The 18,368-nt window shown below is 33.2% G+C and overlaps 3 protein-coding genes across 9 annotated transcripts; 2 read left to right on the forward strand and 1 right to left on the reverse strand.

Moving 5' to 3' along the window:
- Positions 387-8,436, forward strand: LOC109333517 (probable amino-acid acetyltransferase NAGS2, chloroplastic). 2 transcript variants are annotated; one of them, XM_019569041.1, is made up of 10 exons: positions 387-969; positions 3,258-3,345; positions 3,741-3,949; positions 4,073-4,224; positions 5,019-5,442; positions 6,254-6,351; positions 6,994-7,105; positions 7,215-7,374; positions 7,723-7,795; positions 8,081-8,436. In XM_019569041.1, the coding sequence occupies exons 1-10, from the start codon at positions 604-606 to the stop codon at positions 8,235-8,237; spliced, it is 1,839 nt and encodes a 612-aa protein (XP_019424586.1). In that variant the 5' UTR covers positions 387-603; the 3' UTR covers positions 8,238-8,436. The 2 variants fall into 2 exon arrangements, with proteins under 2 accessions (XP_019424586.1, XP_019424585.1); XM_019569040.1 differs by lacking the exon at positions 387-969 and adding an exon at positions 2,586-3,041.
- Positions 9,717-14,370, forward strand: LOC109333438 (telomere repeat-binding factor 2-like). Of its 3 annotated transcripts, none has more exons than XM_019568926.1 (7): positions 9,717-9,831; positions 10,465-10,706; positions 11,336-11,538; positions 12,033-12,117; positions 12,716-12,799; positions 12,975-13,324; positions 13,703-14,370. In XM_019568926.1, coding segments are annotated over exons 2-7 (873 nt in total). In that variant the 5' UTR covers positions 9,717-9,831; positions 10,465-10,556; the 3' UTR covers positions 13,704-14,370. The 3 variants fall into 3 exon arrangements, with proteins under 3 accessions (XP_019424471.1, XP_019424470.1, XP_019424469.1); XM_019568925.1 differs by having other exon boundaries at positions 9,721-9,982; positions 10,434-10,706; XM_019568924.1 differs by having other exon boundaries at positions 9,721-9,982.
- On the reverse strand, positions 14,548-17,687 carry LOC109332336 (ADP-ribosylation factor-like protein 8a). Of its 4 annotated transcripts, none has more exons than XR_002105893.1 (8): positions 17,524-17,687; positions 16,982-17,063; positions 16,802-16,834; positions 16,556-16,677; positions 15,581-15,742; positions 15,329-15,474; positions 14,918-15,062; positions 14,548-14,633 (listed from the first exon to the last, which is right to left on the reverse strand). XR_002105893.1 is itself a non-coding variant. In XM_019567284.1 (7 exons), exons 1-6 carry the CDS (start codon positions 17,559-17,561, stop codon positions 15,357-15,359), a joined length of 555 nt encoding a protein of 184 aa, XP_019422829.1. In that variant the 5' UTR covers positions 17,562-17,680; the 3' UTR covers positions 15,088-15,274; positions 15,329-15,356. The 4 variants fall into 4 exon arrangements, 2 of the variants coding, with proteins under 2 accessions (XP_019422829.1, XP_019422828.1); XR_002105894.1 differs by having other exon boundaries at positions 14,554-14,633; positions 14,918-15,008; positions 15,331-15,474; positions 17,524-17,682; XM_019567284.1 differs by lacking the exons at positions 14,548-14,633; positions 14,918-15,062 and adding an exon at positions 15,088-15,274 and having other exon boundaries at positions 17,524-17,680.

The raw sequence follows: 18,368 nt of genomic DNA on the forward strand, positions 1-18,368 counted from the left end.
GAAATTCCCTAGTCCCAACTACATTGATATTTCTCGTTTGATTCCCATGCTACAATAATGATACAAATATCATCAAGCTTTGAGATGCACAAAACAAAACAAAACAAAGCAGCATGAGAAAACAGACACACAACAAGTGGCTCTTCCTTTCACTAAACACGTTAATATTTGTGGTGCCCACGTCTGCTTAGGTAAAATAAAGGCTTCAATTTATTTTAAAGTGCAGCCATCATAGAATAAGACATCGTTTGAATCAGGTGATCCCATCCGAATATAGAGAGTTGCCCTATTTTTGTCTCCTTCAACAAATTGTTTTGAGAATTTAGACTCATTTTGTCTAGTTATCTATGCAATCAACCTTACTAATATGTTATACTAACCCTCATTCTCAAATCTATTTGATTTGATATGAGTACTTGTTTTTATTGTCTTTGTCTTTGGGTCTCTCTATCCAACACCTCTCCTTTGCAGCACAATTCACACTCTAGTTGCCAGCTGCACTTGTTGATTTCTCTGATGCTAAAGGAAAATCTCTTTCTCTCCCTCTATCTCTCCCTCTATCTCTTCTTGAGTTAGATCATTAAAAAAAGGAAGTAGAAGCACATGGCTGCTACTAGTCCAATAAAGCCACCAATGTCTCTTAAAAGCCAAGGAGAAACTTGGCTTTCACGTGCTACAACTTGTGACCAGTTTTTCAGTTATGGCACAAGAGTGAGAACTAGAAGGTTCTGTAGTTGTGGTTGTGTTTCCAGGTTACAAAGGAGAAGAAAGGAAGAGTTTTTGTTGAAAGGGTGTTGGTGTGACCAAGCTAGTAGCAATGAAGACTATGGTGTGACAGAGGAAGATAAAGAGTTTGTGAAGGTTCTTTCAGAAGCACAACCTTATATTGCAGTGCATAGGGATAGTGTGTTTGTTGTGCTCATCTCTGCAGAAATTGTTGCTGGTCCTTACTTGGATCCCATTCTCAAGGTACTCCATTCTCTCTCCCTCATACACACAAACAATTTAATGGAAATTATATTGAATGAATTTAAGTCTATAGTACTCTTTTAATAATCCAAATGAGTTTACATAGAAGAGTCAATAATAGTTAAATATAAAGATTCATACATTTTCATTCGATATATTTTCTCTCTCATTAAAATGGTGAACTTGTTGGATATAGAATCTATTAACTTTGCATGCAAAGAACACTCCACAACGTCTTAATCTTTTTATTTTATTTTTTCATTATCAGAATTAAAACATTCCTTAAAAGCTGAAAGCAAACATAAGATGGCTTATAGTAGTTTCGATTCAGCTTTGGCTGAAAATATGTGTTATGAAGATGATAAGCACCACGTGTCACTGTTAAATGTTAATGTGGATTTACGGACAAAATATTATATTACGCGTATTGGATTAAACTGAAGTAGCTTAGAAGCATACAGAAAAATGAATTCTATTCAATAATGTATAAAGACTGAGATGTCTTCCAAATACTGATTGATATTCAATTTTTCTTCTCTCTCTCTCCCAATTTTGCTGTTACAGATAGAATGATGATATTTATTGTCCCACACTTTATGTCACTCTATTTGCAATGAATTTATGATTGATTAAAAAAATATTTAATAATTAAATTTTAACTTAAATATATATTTTTTGATCAATCACATACCCATAGAATATGGAGTGATACAAAGTGACAGATGTATATCAATCCCATATAGAATACATGTGTGTATGTGGAGTGATGTGTGTCACCTTTGGCAACTGGCATACTCCAAGAGTTAACAAAAACGAATTGATAAATCAACAATTTTTAAATATAATTAGTGTAGTTTAGAATATAAACATTTTCAATATACACTAGTAGTGTAATTGTTTTTAAACTATTGATACATTATTCATATGTTAACTATTATTGAAATACTTTTAAATAAAATAATATAAATAAATACTGAATAATATACTGTAAGTATAAAAAACTTTACACTATTTTTTTTTTACGTTATAAAAAAATATGAAGCCAATAACTCTGCAACACTAGAGAGATGAGGGAAGTAGAATTTTGGGCAATAACATTACGAAAAAAGGAGATAAAAAATATAATTATAAGAAAATGATATTCTTTTATTAAATCATTATACTTATACTTTATTTTTAATTATTAGTTTAAAAGTGATATAATTTTGCTATAGACATAAGAATTTAGTAAGATAATATTTTTTAGTACATGATAGGAAGATATAAGATTACTTATAATAATATAATATACAAATAATTAACAAGTGTTCTTTAACATAAGTCAAAATGTCAAATAAGGATAGTTTTGACTTTTGAGAAAGAAAACCTACATAAGTGAGAAGAGAATGAATGGATAATCTAAAAGATATATAATGTCTATTCCTTATTACCAAAAGATATCTTAGGGAAATCCTCTTGAAAAATAAACAAAATAAAATACCACATGAAATTTGATTAATGGAGAAATCCTTACTCGTTTTTTATATTAGGAGCGAGCGTATCACAGATTGTATTCATATATTACTAATCAATGAGGAAGAAAAAAAAAACCTAAATAAACTAGGAATACTAATAAAACACAACCACAATAATCAAATTATCAAAGTCACTTATGTTCACTTGGCCGTTCCAAAGAGGAACGATTACTGTGTGACACTGCAATGTCTTCAATGGCGGCTTCATTATCAACCCCTTCCATATTCAACTGTTCTGATTCTAACGACCTATGCTGCTATTATTGTCGCCATCTCTATTTACAACCACAACCGAAGCTAAAATTTAAATATAATTCCTCAAAATCATTATATGCGGAAATTAACCGAAGGAGGAGATTCTCAACTAAATGCAATGTGTTAAGCGAAGGAATGAACGTGAGCGTGGATGAGGAGAGCTATAATTCGGTGGAGGATAAACATTTCGTGCGTTGGTTCCGGGAAGCGTGGCCGTACTTGTGGGCCTATCGCGGTGGCACTTTTGTTGTCATTATTTCCGGTGAAATCGTCGCTAGTCCTTTTTTGGATCCCATTCTTAAGGCATGTCATAATATATGAGATATTACCTTTTCTGTAATTCTCACTAGATAATTCAATGCACTTTATGGGCATTTGGAATAGCTTTATTTGGATTTTGGACTTATGAAAATAGTTTGTACTAGACTCATTTTAGGTTATTTCAAAAAAGTTTAATAAGTACATGCTTAACTATGTTGTTTACCTAATACTCCCTTAAACTTGTATATGCATATGCAGGATATAGCATTCCTTCATCACCTGGGAATTCGGTTTGTTCTTGTTCCGGGGACTCATGTTCAAATAGACAAGCTTCTCAAGGAGAGAGGTTAGTCAAAAAATAAGTTAATATTACGAATCAGACTCATCTCTGGTACTCGAAAGAAATAGTTCTTTTTGTTATTACTTATCATTATATTGAATGGACAATAGAAGTGACACATCACATTATTTTTTCTTTTGATTTTGATGTATTTCCCTCTCCAGAGGATCCTCACCCGTTAATTGCTTGCTCAATTTCTTATGCCCTTCCTGCTAATTCTCCAGTTTTCCTTGTTTAAATGGAGAAAAGGAAATCATGAAGTGCTACTCCTGTGGTGATAATGTGTTTTTTTCCACATTGTTAGTTGCAGAGCCGCATTTGCCCTGGGCCCTGTTAAATAAATGGAAAACTATTAGTTATGGTGCGATGGCCATTTTGACGTTTTGTTATTGTATTTGTAGGGAGCAAGCCTAAGTATGTTGGTAGGTATAGAATAACTGATGATGAGTCTCTCGCTGCTGCAATGGAAGCTGCAGGGGGAATAAGATTGATGATTGAAGCAAAGCTTTCTCCTGGGCCCTCCATATGCAATATTCGTCGACATGGTGACAATAGCCGCTTGCACGAAGTTGGTGTCAGTGTTGCCAGTGGTAACTTTCTTGCCGCTAAGGTTTGATCTTTGTGATTCATTAGCTATACATCAACCATGATCTCCTGAAACTCTCCCTCTCTTGATGTTTTATCTATCGGGGTTAGATTGTGTTGTTAATTTTATTTTTATTTCTTTTGGCAGAGAAGAGGGGTTGTCAATGGAATTGATTTTGGGTCAACTGGAGAAGTTAAAAAAGTAGATGCATCTCGAATGCGTGAAAGGCTTGATGGTGGTTGTGTAGTTATTTTAAGCAACTTGGGCTACTCCAGCTCTGGAGAAGTATTAAATTGCAAGTATGCTTTAGAGCTTCTGATGATTACTCATAAGTTATAATTGATTGCATGCTGATTTGCTGACAGATATGCTGTTTTCATAACATTTCTGAACTTTCTAACTATTCATGACTCATATCTGATATTGATTATGACTTCATGCTATATTGTTGATTTGTTGTACTGGTGCTCAATGTTTTATGCTGTTTATATCTTCAACTTGGTTTCCGAAGTCAATATCTTGGAGAATGTTTAATTTTTTCTAGGTTGTTTTTAGAGAAATAGATTTAAGTCTTAGTAATTGATCTGAATAAAACAGACTCATGGGGAATATGTTTGAAATAAATGCTAAAAAATACTAAGTCGGTTGCCTAGGAAAAGAAATAAATGGAGATTAATAGAAGGTTTTATCATGCTGGTCATCAATTAGCAAAACATCTAATAGTTAGGACTTCTCTTGTGAAATGTTAAAGAGTGAGTAAGAAGTTAGTGGCACATATTTTCCAGTGATGTCATTTACCCAATTACTCGGCTATGTGAATCAGAATTTCCTCTGTGCCAATGTGTTCAATTTCTTTTCTGATTGATTTTACTATATACTACTTTATATGATCCAAATCGAATAGAAAAGGCAATTACAAACTAAAGAGAAGAAACGGGCAGTAGAAAACTTGCATGAGACCCATCACCTGCTTGTCTTGTTTGTATGAATATGTAATCTTGAGAACTACTGGACTTAAATTTGCTGCACCTTCACCCAATTGATGAGTCTGATAAATATTTCAAATCTGGATGTTAATGTGTTTTTCCTCCAGTGCGTATGAAGTTGCAACAGCTTGTGCCTTGGCTATAGGAGCTGACAAGTTAATATCTATTATAGATGGCCCTATACTTGATGAGAGTGGACGCCTAATTCGTTTTTTGCCTCTTCAAGAAGCAGACATGTTAATTCGTAAACGAGCTGCCCAAAGTGAAACAGCTGCTAACTATGTAAAAGCCATTGATGAAGAAGTTCTCAACTCTCTTGAGCATAACCATTTTAATGGGACAGTCCAATCTCCACCCAATGGAAAACCTTCTACAGAATGGAATAATGTAACCTTTCATAATGGTGTTGGTTTTGACAATGGAAATGGCCTAGGGTCTGGTGAGCAAGGATTTGCTATTGGAGGTCAAGAGAGGCTAAGTCGAACGAATGGTTATCTCTCAGAATTGGCAGCTGTGGCTTTTGTTTGTAGAGTGAGTCTATGATTCACCTTTTTTTAAACTCATGTCAAGTGCACTATGTGTGGTTACTTAATTCTATGTTGCATTATCAACTTAAGTCTCTGAAAACCTGAAAATTTTCATTCACATTAATCTCTTGCTGAGTTCGAGTACTGTATGACAGACATGTATATCTCTCTTTTTGAGAGAATCCCCAATAGATCTTGAAGAGTTGACAAATGACCAATTTTTCTAAATATATAAAGGCCTCAATGAGCATGAATATTTTGATAAATTCCTGTGAAAATGAAATTATATGCGCCAACAAAATGAAATTATGGTATCCGCATATTGACCATTATGACACTACTACCTAATGTGGACAGATGGACTTTCTGAACTTTACCCTTCCCCCTTTTCACAACTTAATCCTCTGTTGTTGTATCTCAAGGTTAGATGGTTGTTTTAACTGTAATTTGGCTGTATCCCAAAATTAGGATGTAATTAATGACTGCATGCCAAATTATATCTTCAATGGCATGTGTTACCATGATTTTTAGCAAAAGTGCCACAAATGTTGACATCATACTATATGGGAGATTTGATTATTTCTAATTATCAGCATTTGTGAAAACGAAAGCATTTTCAAGATCTTGACCAGATCAAGAATAATCAAATGCATCTGCTTCTGCTGCATTATATGTAGCGGAGAGTTTTATATCTGACTTCTAATGTTGCTACCATATTTTTAAAATTGCTGGTTGAAATAGTCACTATGCTTGAAATTTCAGTTGATACATGTTTCTCTAGTATTTTTTTTAATAATACCATTTAACAATGTCAGGGTGGTGTTCAAAGAGTTCACTTGTTGGATGGCACTATTAGCGGAGTTTTATTGTTGGAATTGTTTAAAAGAGATGGGATGGGAACAATGGTCGCTAGGTAAGCACTCCTTGCAGATATAAAATGTTTTGTTATGATTGTGAAATATTTTTTGCAAGAGTTGGTAACTATTTGTTTGATAAGAGGAATAGGTCTCAAGCTATGGTTCTTTGAAATTAATTGTACCCCCAACTTGTCTGACCAACTTTGTCAGCCATGGTGTACCTGGCATTCCAGTGGGTTTTCTGCTGGTGTCATCATGCATTCATGCAGATGACATCATAGATTTAGACTTGTTTGTAGTTAACTTAACTGATGATTACATTGACAGTTTGCAGAGATTCTGATTGTCTGATGCTGCAAATATGTGGGTTGGGTTTGAACTCTATGCATGGGCATTCACCCTTTTTCCTTTTATGAAACCATTGATTACAAAAAAGCTTGCAGGATTAAAATCTTAAATAACTGTGCATCTTAGTTTTAAGGAGCATATGCTTATTGTACGCCACTGCAGCTTCTTATGTTTCTAAGTAGACATACCATATACTATTGGAGAAAACTTATGTTCATGGGCGTACACACTTAGCAATATACCATCTGTAGCAGATTGTTCAGTGTTATTTTTTATTAAGCTCCTTCTTTTCTTAGCAATACTTTTAAGTTACCACTTACCACATCTATTCTTATGTTTAAATTTTGCAGTGACCTTTATGAAGGCACACGAATGGCACGGATAACAGATATTTCTGGAATAAAGCAAATTATTCAGCCCTTGGAGGCATCTGGCATATTGATTAAACGGACTGATGAAGAGGTTTGATTAGCTATATCTGATCATATTTAGATGGAGATCATATCTTAAACATCTGATTCTGTTAATTTTGTTTAGATGTCTCTCATATTTTACCATACTATGTTTACAGCTTCTAAAATCTTTGGATAACTTCGTTGTTGAGGAAAGAGAAGGTCAAATAATTGCTTGTGGTGCACTTTTTCCTTTTTTTGAGGAGAAGTGTGGAGAGGTTGCTGCTATTGCAGTATCTCCCGATTGTCGCGGCCAAGGACAGGGAGACAAGTTGCTTGGTATGCTATTTTTTTCGTGGTTGATGATTCTTGTGCTTGACGGATAGGGAGTAATGATTTGGGAAATGTATTGGAATTCATGTTTATTTTTTCATTTATGCTGGCTTGCATATTGTGTTAAACAACTTGAAACCATATTTGTTACAAAAAGCTTTTGATAAAATAGCATAAGTGGAGGGAATCCACTTCCTTTATTTCTATTAGGATTTTGGAAGTTTCCTTTTTATGAAACTCACGTCTTTACCTTTCATTTTCAACATTCCACCAGTTAATGGTGCTACAAAAGTTTCATCGTTCTTATTTGACCGGTGTGCATTGTTTGTGGATTATATGATGATATATATGCAGATTATATGGAGAATAAGGCATCATCTCTTGGATTAAATATGCTTTTTCTGCTTACTACTCGTACAGCAGATTGGTAAGTAATTTCCCTATTGCATGTCTTGTAAGCCTTCTCTGCTATCAATGTCATTTTACACTTTCAGTGGCTTTCACTGCATAATCAACGTATTCTAGGATACACCATACGATTTGATATGATTTTTTGTTTTGTAGCATGTAGTCATGTTTTTGTAACCGACCCTATCTAGTGAGATTAAGGTTTGATTGTTATAGCATGTATTCATGTTTTTCTTCTTTCATTTCCACAATTCAGGTATGTTTTTCAGCTTAATTCTTTAATGTATTTACAACTCTTTGACAGGTTTGTGAGGCGTGGATTTTCAGAATGTTCAATTGATTGTATTCCTGAAAAGAGGAGGAAAATGATCAACCTGTCCCGTAATTCTAAGTATTATATGAAGAAGCTTCTACCAAACAGAAGTGGAATTATTGTTGGTAGAAAATATGCTACAAAATAGCAATATGTGGATAGAATGCAAGATATTAGATACTTCCAAGTTCCAAGTTGGAGATGTTAAGCACCTCTGTATACTATTTTCTATTGCTATTTATGACCCTTCTTAGTTGCTTAAATGGGTCTCCTAGCATTTTTTACATTTTTTTTATAATTTAAGCAACTCAAGTGATATTTTATCACATTCTTGCAAGTATTCAAAATTTCTTAAATGAATATCGCAATTTACCTTACATTGTTTTTCTCTGTATTTTCATTTTATTTTAGTGTCAGAGCATGTTGCATGAAGTTGCATAGAATCTTGTGCAATTGTTCCACAAATATTGCATGGCTATCATGATATAATATCTTTAAAAATGTGAAGTTGAACCTCAATTACCAACATATTTGCCTCATTAGCATGCATATAACAGAGCAACCAGACCCCTTCAACATTCAACATCTCTCATAACGTGTTCTCCAATCTGCATTGTTGAAAGCTAGATCTACATGAGTTGTGTAATGGCATAGCAAAAAAGGAAGAAGTCGGAAATACCAGCTAACGAATCCGGAGGAAGATCTATTGTCTTTATTGGTATCTCTGTATTTCAAACCAATTATAACGAACCCAGAGGAAGATCTATTGTCTCTATTGGTATCTCTGTATTCCAAACCAATTATATTATTTAATTAGGGAAAAAATTATAAAAAAATATAAATTAATATTTTATATTATTTGCTAAAATATATATTCCTTTTGTTTAAAATGGAGATTGAGGAGTCAAAATATTTGATGAGGTGCATAATGTAACTATTGTATAGTACTTTTATGGGACCCACTAATTAATGATTGGTTAAATAAATAGAAATGAGTTAATGTGGAATAATATGTAAGACAAGTAAATTCAAATTTTATTGTTTACTTAAGAACCTTGGTTGGTATTTCTAGATACTTTTATATGTGTTTACAGAATCCTGAGATCTCCCTAACTTTATTGAATTTCAACCATTCAACTCAAATGAATTTCAATATCAAAAAACATCCAGGACAATTTCACTCCAATGGGGCAATGCCCATAAACTCGAAACCATCATGCAAGTTCTACGTAGCTTTAAGTCGATCTCTCATGGTTTAATAGTCAATGGCCTTACCCATTCAGTAGCTTTACGATTACCACATCTTATCATGACAAACACGTTTTTTATATCACCTTATCATATAAAAAATAATACTTGCCGTATGAGTCTCTTGACTCCTTCAACTTCAATGCTTATCAAATTGTTCTTCCACAAATTGATCTTAAAAGTCATATTTGTTTTCAGTATGTTGCTGTAATCCTTGGCTATTAAACAGAGTAAACCAATTTTCGTACATTAAAACTAAAAAACTAATTCCTTTTTCTAAATAAATAAATAATGTATATGATAAAATGGTAAAAGAAAATACTCGTGGATAGATTTTAAGGTGGAAAAAAATTGTTAATGAAAAGGAACACAACACTTTAAGAAAACAAGGAAGTGATTGTAAAAACAAATAGAAATAAAAGAATAAAACGTAATTTATGATACACCATATCTCGTGTTCTTCTTCGATTCATCATCCATCGAAAAATGTTTCGGTTTATTTCGATTCGCGTGCCTCTAAATACTTGAACTTTTCTCGATTCTCACATTCTCTCTGTGATTTCTCCACTGATTCTTCTTTGATTTCTTTCCCTTTTGCTCTCAATCACTATAAACCCCTACATTTTATGCTATTTCTCTTCTCAGGTCAGCGCACTTGATTCTAGATTATTAAGCGGCGATAAAAAAAATCACATTTTTTAAACTCAAATTTTGCTCATTGTGTCCGTATGTGATGAAAGGAAATTCCTTTTCGTTGTAGATTTGATTTCCTTGATGATCTTCAAACTCAGAAAATAACATACCTTGGTTTTCAATTTGAGGGGTTTCAACAATTCTCAGATAATTACATGTCATTTTTATGAATTGTAGTTGGTTCTCTAACATCAAGAATTTATGTGCAGCTGTAACTAAAATATGCACTAGTAGATGAAATTTGCAATTGTTGGGTGTCTTAATTTGGGAATTATGGTTCATGTTGAATGATTTAGGATTTTGGGATGATATTCTTATTTTTAATTGTTTATGTTTATAATAATTGAAAGACCAAACGTGTTTACAACATGTCTTATTTTTAGAAATCTGATTTTGATTGTAGATCACAAATAGTCAGATTTTTGTGTGGATAGACATGCAGAAAAAGGCAGGACTCAACTTCCAAGCTTTCCTTTAGAATAAAACCGAAGATTGTTTTATCATAAAAGGTTGTAGATTTATTGTAATGGGTGCTCCAAAGCAGAAATGGACCGCAGAAGAAGAAGCGGCGCTGAAAGCTGGAGTAGGCAAGCATGGTGCAGGAAAATGGCGCACTATACTTACAGACCCAGAATTCAGTTCCATTTTGCGCATGCGTTCTAATGTAGATCTAAAGGTATGTTTTCTCAAGGGCCTGACAGGTTTTGAAAGTTGTTCCAAAGGAAGTTTTATTATTATGTCAGGTTTGAGATGTTACCAATGAACTTGTTGAATGACCGTTTATTTTTGCATCATAAGAAATATATGCAGAGTTCTTTGGGTGGAAAAAATTGGAAAACTTTTGGCGTGCCAAGGTGAATTTGTATATATGCTTTGAACCAGTGTTGTCGAAGTTTGATAGTACAAAATAGTTTAAGTTGTGTTTGAAATGATATGTATTGGCGGATAGAATTGGATATTTGTTGGAGTCCAGGCACGAATTACCAGAATTGTGCTATTTTCCTACTTATGTTTCTCTTATTTTCCTCTGTTTCCAGTCTTCATCACCATATTTACTTATGTGTTTTAGTATTTTTTATTTATTAGCTTATATGAGTGTTGAAGTGCCAACATTTAATTGTGAACTTATGAGTCATAAATTTATGATATTGCCTTTTATTCATATAGTAATTATATATACCTAAATGCAACATTTAAATTGAACATTGAAGCTATTTCTCATTATTTTTATGAATCTCCTGATTTGATAGATATACAATTTATGATTTACAGTCACTTGACAACCTTGCCTTGAACTATGAACAGGACAAATGGAGGAATATAAATGTGACAGCAATATGGGGATCCAGGCAGAAGGCAAAGCTTGCCCTTAAAAAGAACCTACCGACCCCCAAAATCGACAATAACCACTTCAGCGCTATAGTTCAACATGATGGAGAAGTTGCTGTTATTAAGCCTCTGGCAGTTTCTGGTGGACCATCTCCTAAGTCAAAAGAACAAATATCAAGGTTACAGAACTTCCGCTTAAGTATATCTTCCATTTACTCTTTAAAGAAGATAAATGGTTTGTGGTGTCTGGTTGGTTTAATATTGTTCTTGAGTAGTACATGAGCAAACATTGTATATTGTAGATATTACATCCCATGCAAGTAACTAGTTCTAAGATTGCGTAAAGCAGGGTGCTGATATACCTATATCTTAAATGCATAAATAGCTAAACCTAATTGCTATCACTTTTTCCTATTTTCTGTGTAAATTGGAGTATCTGGTGTCTTCATTCTTCATTATTTATTGATTTTCCGGATGACTCTGCTCCAAGCATGGCAAAAATACACAACATATAATTTAGTTACCCATATATTGGTTCCATTTGCATTTAAAAAAGTTCATAGATAGTTATCTTCTTTCGTGTCACTTCTGTGGACAACATTCTATCAAGTTCATAAATTATGCGATAACATGTTTTTCATTGATGACTGCAACACGCTTTTGATAATGGCAGGTTGGATACTCTTATATTAGAGTCTATTATCAAGTTGAAGGAGCCAAAGGGTTCTGACAGGGCTGCCATTGCTGCTTATATAGAGGTGTGTTACTTCAATTTATTCGCTTATTGTTCTAGTATGTAAACATCTTGAGAAACAAATGATTATCAATATGCTGGTGCATGTAAACTTCAATGCTACATATATTACTTAATTTCTGCTTTCGTAAGCCTATTCTGTTATCTAATGTTTTTTATTTTAAATATATACATTTTATATTGATTGGTCTATCAAATATCTAAAGACAAAATATATGTACCAATGTGCCAGTCTGCTTTGTGGTCAAGTTTATGACATTTAAAGTTTATTTAATTGTTCGGAAGTATTCTTCTCCTAGATCTGTAGAGTTATATTATATTGTTTATTAGTTATCAGCAATTTCAACTAGCTATTACGTGCAACTGTCATAATTCCTTTCTGCCGTGTGCCAAAATTTGATGCTATTTTTTTATTTGAAAATTTCTTCTTGTCAAGTGTAAACAGACCCTCCCACCTGGCTCAAGTAACTAGCTGTTAATTTTTTGCCCTCCCATGGTTCACCATTATTCAACCAATCATAATATGCTATATATATTTTTTGTTTATGTGCTTGTCTACACCATTGCATCCGAAGTAATTCTGAAAATTTTCACCTCATTAGGATCAATACTGCTCGCCGCCGAACCTAGAAAAGTTACTATCAACAAAATTGAAGCATATGGTGGAAAGTGGCAAATTAATGAAGGTAAGTTTACTGTTAGTAATTCCGTAGGAGTTCACATTGAGCTTAGCTTCGTATCAAAAGAAACTTATTTACCAAAGTAGCAGCATCCCCACCTGCAAATCTGTGTAATGAAGCATAGTCAGTTTGGATAATCTTTGGATCATTTGTGACAAGAATAGATGTTATCTAATGACAGGTAAAGCGTAAGTACATGATTCCATCAAACCTATCAAGCTCCGAGAAAAGAAGGTGCTCTTCCTCCTTACTCCTTGAATGGAGGTCCAAAGATTCTCCTAAAACAGAGAAGACTGGTGTCAACAACCTTTCAAAATCCCAAATTGATGTAGAGCTATCAAAAATTAAGGGCATGACAGCTCAAGAAGTGGCAGCTGCGGCTGCAAAAGCAGTTGCAGAGGCAGAAGCTGCCATTGCCGAGGCAGAGGCAGCAGCTAGGGTGGCAGAGGCAGCAGAAGCTGAAGCAGAGGCTGCACAAGTTTTTGCAAAGGCAGTAAAGAGAGCATTTAAATGCAAAAAACGTTCTCCTTGGTAAGCTTCCTTACAAGTAATTTTAATTAATGCCTATAAGTGTTATATTCGTAGTTTCTTTTCAAAATGGTTTCAGAAAGTGGTTAATTTTCCCAATATATTTAGACAACTTTGTACAAAGCTTATCTTTTATATATTCCATCATTTCCCAATGTCTAACAATTATTCCCAAATAATGTCTCAAGATCTCTGCTAAAAATTAACCGTATAACATAGTTTCTGGTGAAAGTTAACATGGTACCACTTTTCATACTTGAGACCCCAAATTTATTAATTGTTGTGATCTTTTATCTAAGCTTTAATTAGTGCCACACATTATTTTGATGTCTCCATAGTTTGTTTTAGCTTACCCTGTTTTATATTTGCAAATTTGTGCAGATGGTGTCAGGTTCTGCATGGCTGAGGTGAAACAGTATATTGGCTTGAGATCATAGTTCTGCTGCTATGCTTCCTGCATGTATTCAATCTGTACATTATTTAGGCTTTTAAATCTGGAATGTGCGGGAATGATCCATGAAACATTGTCCGGAGTCAGAAAGAGCTTCTTGTTTATTATTTCCCCATATTTTTAAAGAAGACAATCTATGTGAGGGTACAAGGTAGTAGAACGCGTGATCAACATCTTATAGTAAGTGAAAAATACAATTTTTAGTTGTGTTCCATTATTAATATGTAGTGTCATTGTCTCCTGGATCCTTTTTTTCTAAGTTGATGAATTACTCTGGTTATATCAAGTCTTTGGAACCTGTACACTATGGAGTCTTGATAGATTGTTAGGCGTGGACATTTTCAGTTGTAAGTTATGTTTTTGAGTTTCCTTCTCAAGGGAAACGAATTTATTGTGAAAGTAGATGGTTGCTTTGTAGTCTCCCAGTTCAAATCCCAGAAACACTTCTGTTTGTGGTGGAAGGATAAGTTCATTTACCTTTCCATAGACTCCATCAAGTGGAAACTTTCTGCATTTGGCTACCATTTTTTTATTAATGTGAAACATGGATCCAGTTAAAATGTTGGTCTTTGATGAGTGCAACATTGCATTCTTTTCTTAGGAATATTCTTAGAAATACCGAGTGCCCAATCTTCTTTTTCAGTTGAAGTTAAGATGATCTCTCATGTAATACATTTTTTAGCTTATCCAGATTCATGGACACGGTACCTTTATAATGATAAAGAAAATACCACGAAGCTATTTTGTTCACTATTTAAGATCAGTTTTCAGGCTTAGAACAAACTACATGACAGACCAATACACTGGTTAATGAGCAAATCAGGAAGCAGTTTTGGTTTTAAAAATGACAACCATTAGGATATAAGAGAACTTTTCATGCAATTCACAAATCAGAAACTCGAGGAACACGAGTTTAACTGGTTTTGGCACCGCAACACATGTTTAAGCAATAATGTTATTCTGATACAAATATGTGACATGTTTTAATTGTTCTTTGGTTTTTGGATGAAAATTTTAAAATGCTTCCAGGCATAAAAATTTATTAGTAGAATAATGATAATTTTATTTATTGTAAGAGAAGTTATTGAACTCTGGTTCTACATGTAACATAACTCTATTCCAAAGAACTAGACATAAACTTCATTCCATCCTAAACTATCCAAACAACCAAACATTAACTTTATCTCATTCCATTTTGCTCCATCTGGTTCCATTCCGTTCATCTTAACATATCATAACACAGCAGAAAGAAAGAAGCTGTGTTTTTGCATATTTTGGCAGACCTATATTCTGAAACAGAAACATCACATTGTTGATCATTCCAACAAATCTAATCCAATTTACAAAGACAGGCATCAATTCCACCTGATGCATTTCTGGGAATTTTTGAAGAAATAGCTACACAAACAATGACTGTATGTTTTACTCTTGAAGTAAACATGTATGCCATCTCCATAAATTCCCTATCTCACAATAATGGTGTCACATTAATCAACAAGCAACTTAGACATGCAAATGCCTCCACTAAGTCCAGAAACGTCTCGCCGAGAAATTACAGTAGAGTTCGAAGCAGAAAGTAGGTTTTTAGCTCTTTGATTTGGAATGCTTTACTAGCCAATCAATAACAGAGTCAATGTTGGTTGAGTTTTTGCATGAGATCATGAAGAAGCAAACTTCTCTGTCAGCAATTGAGTTCAGATCCCTGCACAACAAAGAGTATTCTAGTAATTAAAGTCTGTATCGTTCTAGAGTTAGTTTAATCCATTATTTTTCCAGGACTACCAGAATCGAAGTGACTCGTATCTTACATTTGGTCTGTCAAAGCTTGTTTAGATAGAGCCCCGGGTTTGTCAATCTTGTTCCCCAATACCAACAAAGGGATGCCACTCAATGATGGTTTACTCAGCAAATCATGAAGTTCACTTCTTGACATGCTTAGGTTATCTGGATCAGCAGCATCTACAACATAACTGCAGAAAAGATCAGACAAAATGAATTTGTTAAGTACCATAAGTTCAAGTAATGATAACTAGCTGAAGCCTGAAGGTGTAAATCCAATATGAGAATAAAATTTGGAAAATTTGAGCAAAAATATGACGCAGTTAAAGAAATGCAAGCAATATGCAGCACAATCCTAGTTTAAATAGAACTCATATTGAAAGTTTTAACTTATTAACAAGTGGAACCACAGAACTTAGATTGAAGGATAATCAAGTTTGTGCAAAGTTTCAAGAAGCTATAATATACACACTTCCTTGATGTACAAACTGTTTTAATCATTGACAAGATAATCAATATAACTTAGGACTCATTGCCAGCGACATATTTGCTTGTAGAAGGCATAAATTAAATCAACTTACACAACCAAATTTCTAAAAGCTTCTACTTATTTAATATGTAAATACAGCAGAGAAGAGCATCTTACAGAGGCATATCTAAATCACAAATGGTTTTGCATCATTGCCACTTGATAGAAAGGAACTCTATTTAGGTTCAAGGAATAAAATATAACATAACCACCAATCCACTAGTAACAATTAGACGGGATCACGGGACATAATCTGGTGGTAATGTAACAACTACTAAGACTGAAATAAACATCCACACACTTTGAGGAGCAATAACAAAATCAGGGCTTTGATAGGCCGTAATTCTATCACAAGATATCAAACATGTGAAGGACATTGTGCGCACAGAAGTTGATTACCAACACGAGTGTAACATTTATCAGTTAAAGATGAAGAATTTCTAAGTCAGAAGGGCATAAGAAGTTTGTTCCATACACAATAGCCGAAACGGCACGACAGTAGCGTTCCCACATGCTGCGGAACCTAGGTTGACCTCCAAGATCCCATAACTTTATTGTGACATTGCCTTTTGTGACTTTCCTCATATTGAACCCCACCTGGAATCAGATAACAATAGATTGATCAATATATTATATCCTTCATTTATATATAACTTAATAAACACTAATAAATAGAGGAGGAGAAAGCAATAATTCATAGCATTAAGTGAACAAAACTTACAGTGGGAATCATGTCCTCGCTATATCCACCAGTCTAGAAAGCAAAAACAACAATAATCAAACCTTAGTTCAATAGAAAGCAAAAACAATGCCAAGCAAATATCTTTCGGCGAATCATTCCGAAAGTATTAATAAATCAAACAAGTTGGTCAGAGAAGGTGAACATGATTATGGAACTTACAGCAACAACATTTACAAGAGAAGTCTTTCCAGCATTCTGAAGTCCTATCAGAGATAACTCCATTTCTTGCTTGAAGAAAAGGCTGCAATACAAATTTACAAAAATAAAAACTTACACAATTCAAAGAAAGCGATACACTAAGCTTAAATAATGCATCCACATAAAACATAAATAAAATATTCAACTTCCAAAGGTTGCAACCTATGACTGAATATATGTTTATGAAAAGAGAAGCAAGTTGAGTCCAATCAAAAGCATTTCAAACAATATATTTTATTCATAAAAAAAAACTCCTGCTCAAAAAACAACTTTTGAATAAAAAGAGTTGTTAAATTAACATAGATAAATGCTTTGCATTGAACACATTAAAAAGGATGCTAGAAATGAAAGCACGGAAACCTTAAAATACAAATGAATCATTTTTCAGAGCACAATGCAAATTACAAATAGAATACACATCTCAAACCAAGTAATCATAATTATAATTAAAATAACAGAGAATTGCAGAACATGTTCGTTAATTAAAAGAAAAGAAAACAAACCTGCGTAGCCAGTTGAGAAAATTTTCCCAGAGACCCATTTTTTATCTTGTTATGAATTTTGATCACAAAAATTATTATATAAATAAAGAAATCAGATCCAGGAATCCTCTCTTTCAGGTAGCAGAAAGAGAGAAAATCTAGAGACTTTGCACAATCCAATTCAAGTTTCTTTCATATATCTTCATCTTTCTTCTTCTCATATATGGTATATGATTCATCATTAATATACTTCTTTTATTCAGACATTAATAATAGATAAGTAATTAATGGTCGGTGTAATAATGCATTTTACGTTGTAAAAAAACTTTTATGTCGTAACTACGTGATATTAAATTTTATTTTTATTAATAGAGTAAACTACACTGAAATTCTTAGCAAAATTATATAAATCACTCATTACTTTTTTATATTTATTCAAATATCTACTTTTGTACTTTTGTTACACTGATAATTTTTCCACGAGAAATAAGAAATAAGTGTAATATTTTAAACAAAAAATGTGACAAATGCAATTTAGTTAAACAAAATATTGTATATTATGGAAACAAATCCAAATAATATGAGTGAGTAGCTCTTTCTTATTTTTGGTTCGTTAAATTATACTAAAAACTGATTTAAACAATATTTCTTTAGAATTATTGATATATTTTATAACAAAAAATAATAAAGATACATTAATTTATATATTATTTGGAATTTATCCACATATTTTTTAAGCATTTGGCATATTTTTATTTAGCGTAATAAAAATATAAAAATGATGAGTTATGAATGTGCAAAAATGTAAGGAATGATTTAAGTAAGTTTAATAAAGGATATTAGTCTAATTTACTCTCATTAATATA

Source organism: Lupinus angustifolius, chromosome LG18 (assembly GCF_001865875.1).
Source record: "Lupinus angustifolius cultivar Tanjil chromosome LG18, LupAngTanjil_v1.0, whole genome shotgun sequence".
Taxonomy (NCBI): Eukaryota; Viridiplantae; Streptophyta; class Magnoliopsida; order Fabales; family Fabaceae; genus Lupinus; species Lupinus angustifolius.

Coding starts and splice junctions, on each gene's coding strand:
- LOC109333517 (XM_019569040.1), top strand. CDS start 2,670: ATGTCTTCAATGGCGGCTTCATTATCAACCCCTTCCATATTCAACTGT. Junction 3,950..4,072: donor GTAACTTTCTTGCCGCTAAG/GTTTGATCTTTG, acceptor TTCTTTTGGCAG/AGAAGAGGGGTTGTCAATGG. Junction 5,443..6,253: donor CTGTGGCTTTTGTTTGTAGA/GTGAGTCTATGA, acceptor TAACAATGTCAG/GGTGGTGTTCAAAGAGTTCA.
- LOC109333438 (XM_019568926.1), top strand. CDS start 10,557: ATGGGTGCTCCAAAGCAGAAATGGACCGCAGAAGAAGAAGCGGCGCTG. Junction 10,707..11,335: donor GTTCTAATGTAGATCTAAAG/GTATGTTTTCTC, acceptor AACTATGAACAG/GACAAATGGAGGAATATAAA. Junction 12,118..12,715: donor CCATTGCTGCTTATATAGAG/GTGTGTTACTTC, acceptor TCACCTCATTAG/GATCAATACTGCTCGCCGCC.
- LOC109332336 (XM_019567283.1), bottom strand. CDS start 17,561: ATGGGTCTCTGGGAAAATTTTCTCAACTGGCTACGCAG. Junction 17,064..17,523: donor TTTCTCAACTGGCTACGCAG/GTTTGTTTTCTT, acceptor TTTGTATTGCAG/CCTTTTCTTCAAGCAAGAAA. Junction 15,475..15,580: donor CAAGCTTTGACAGACCAAAT/GTAAGATACGAG, acceptor TTTGTTGTGCAG/GGATCTGAACTCAATTGCTG.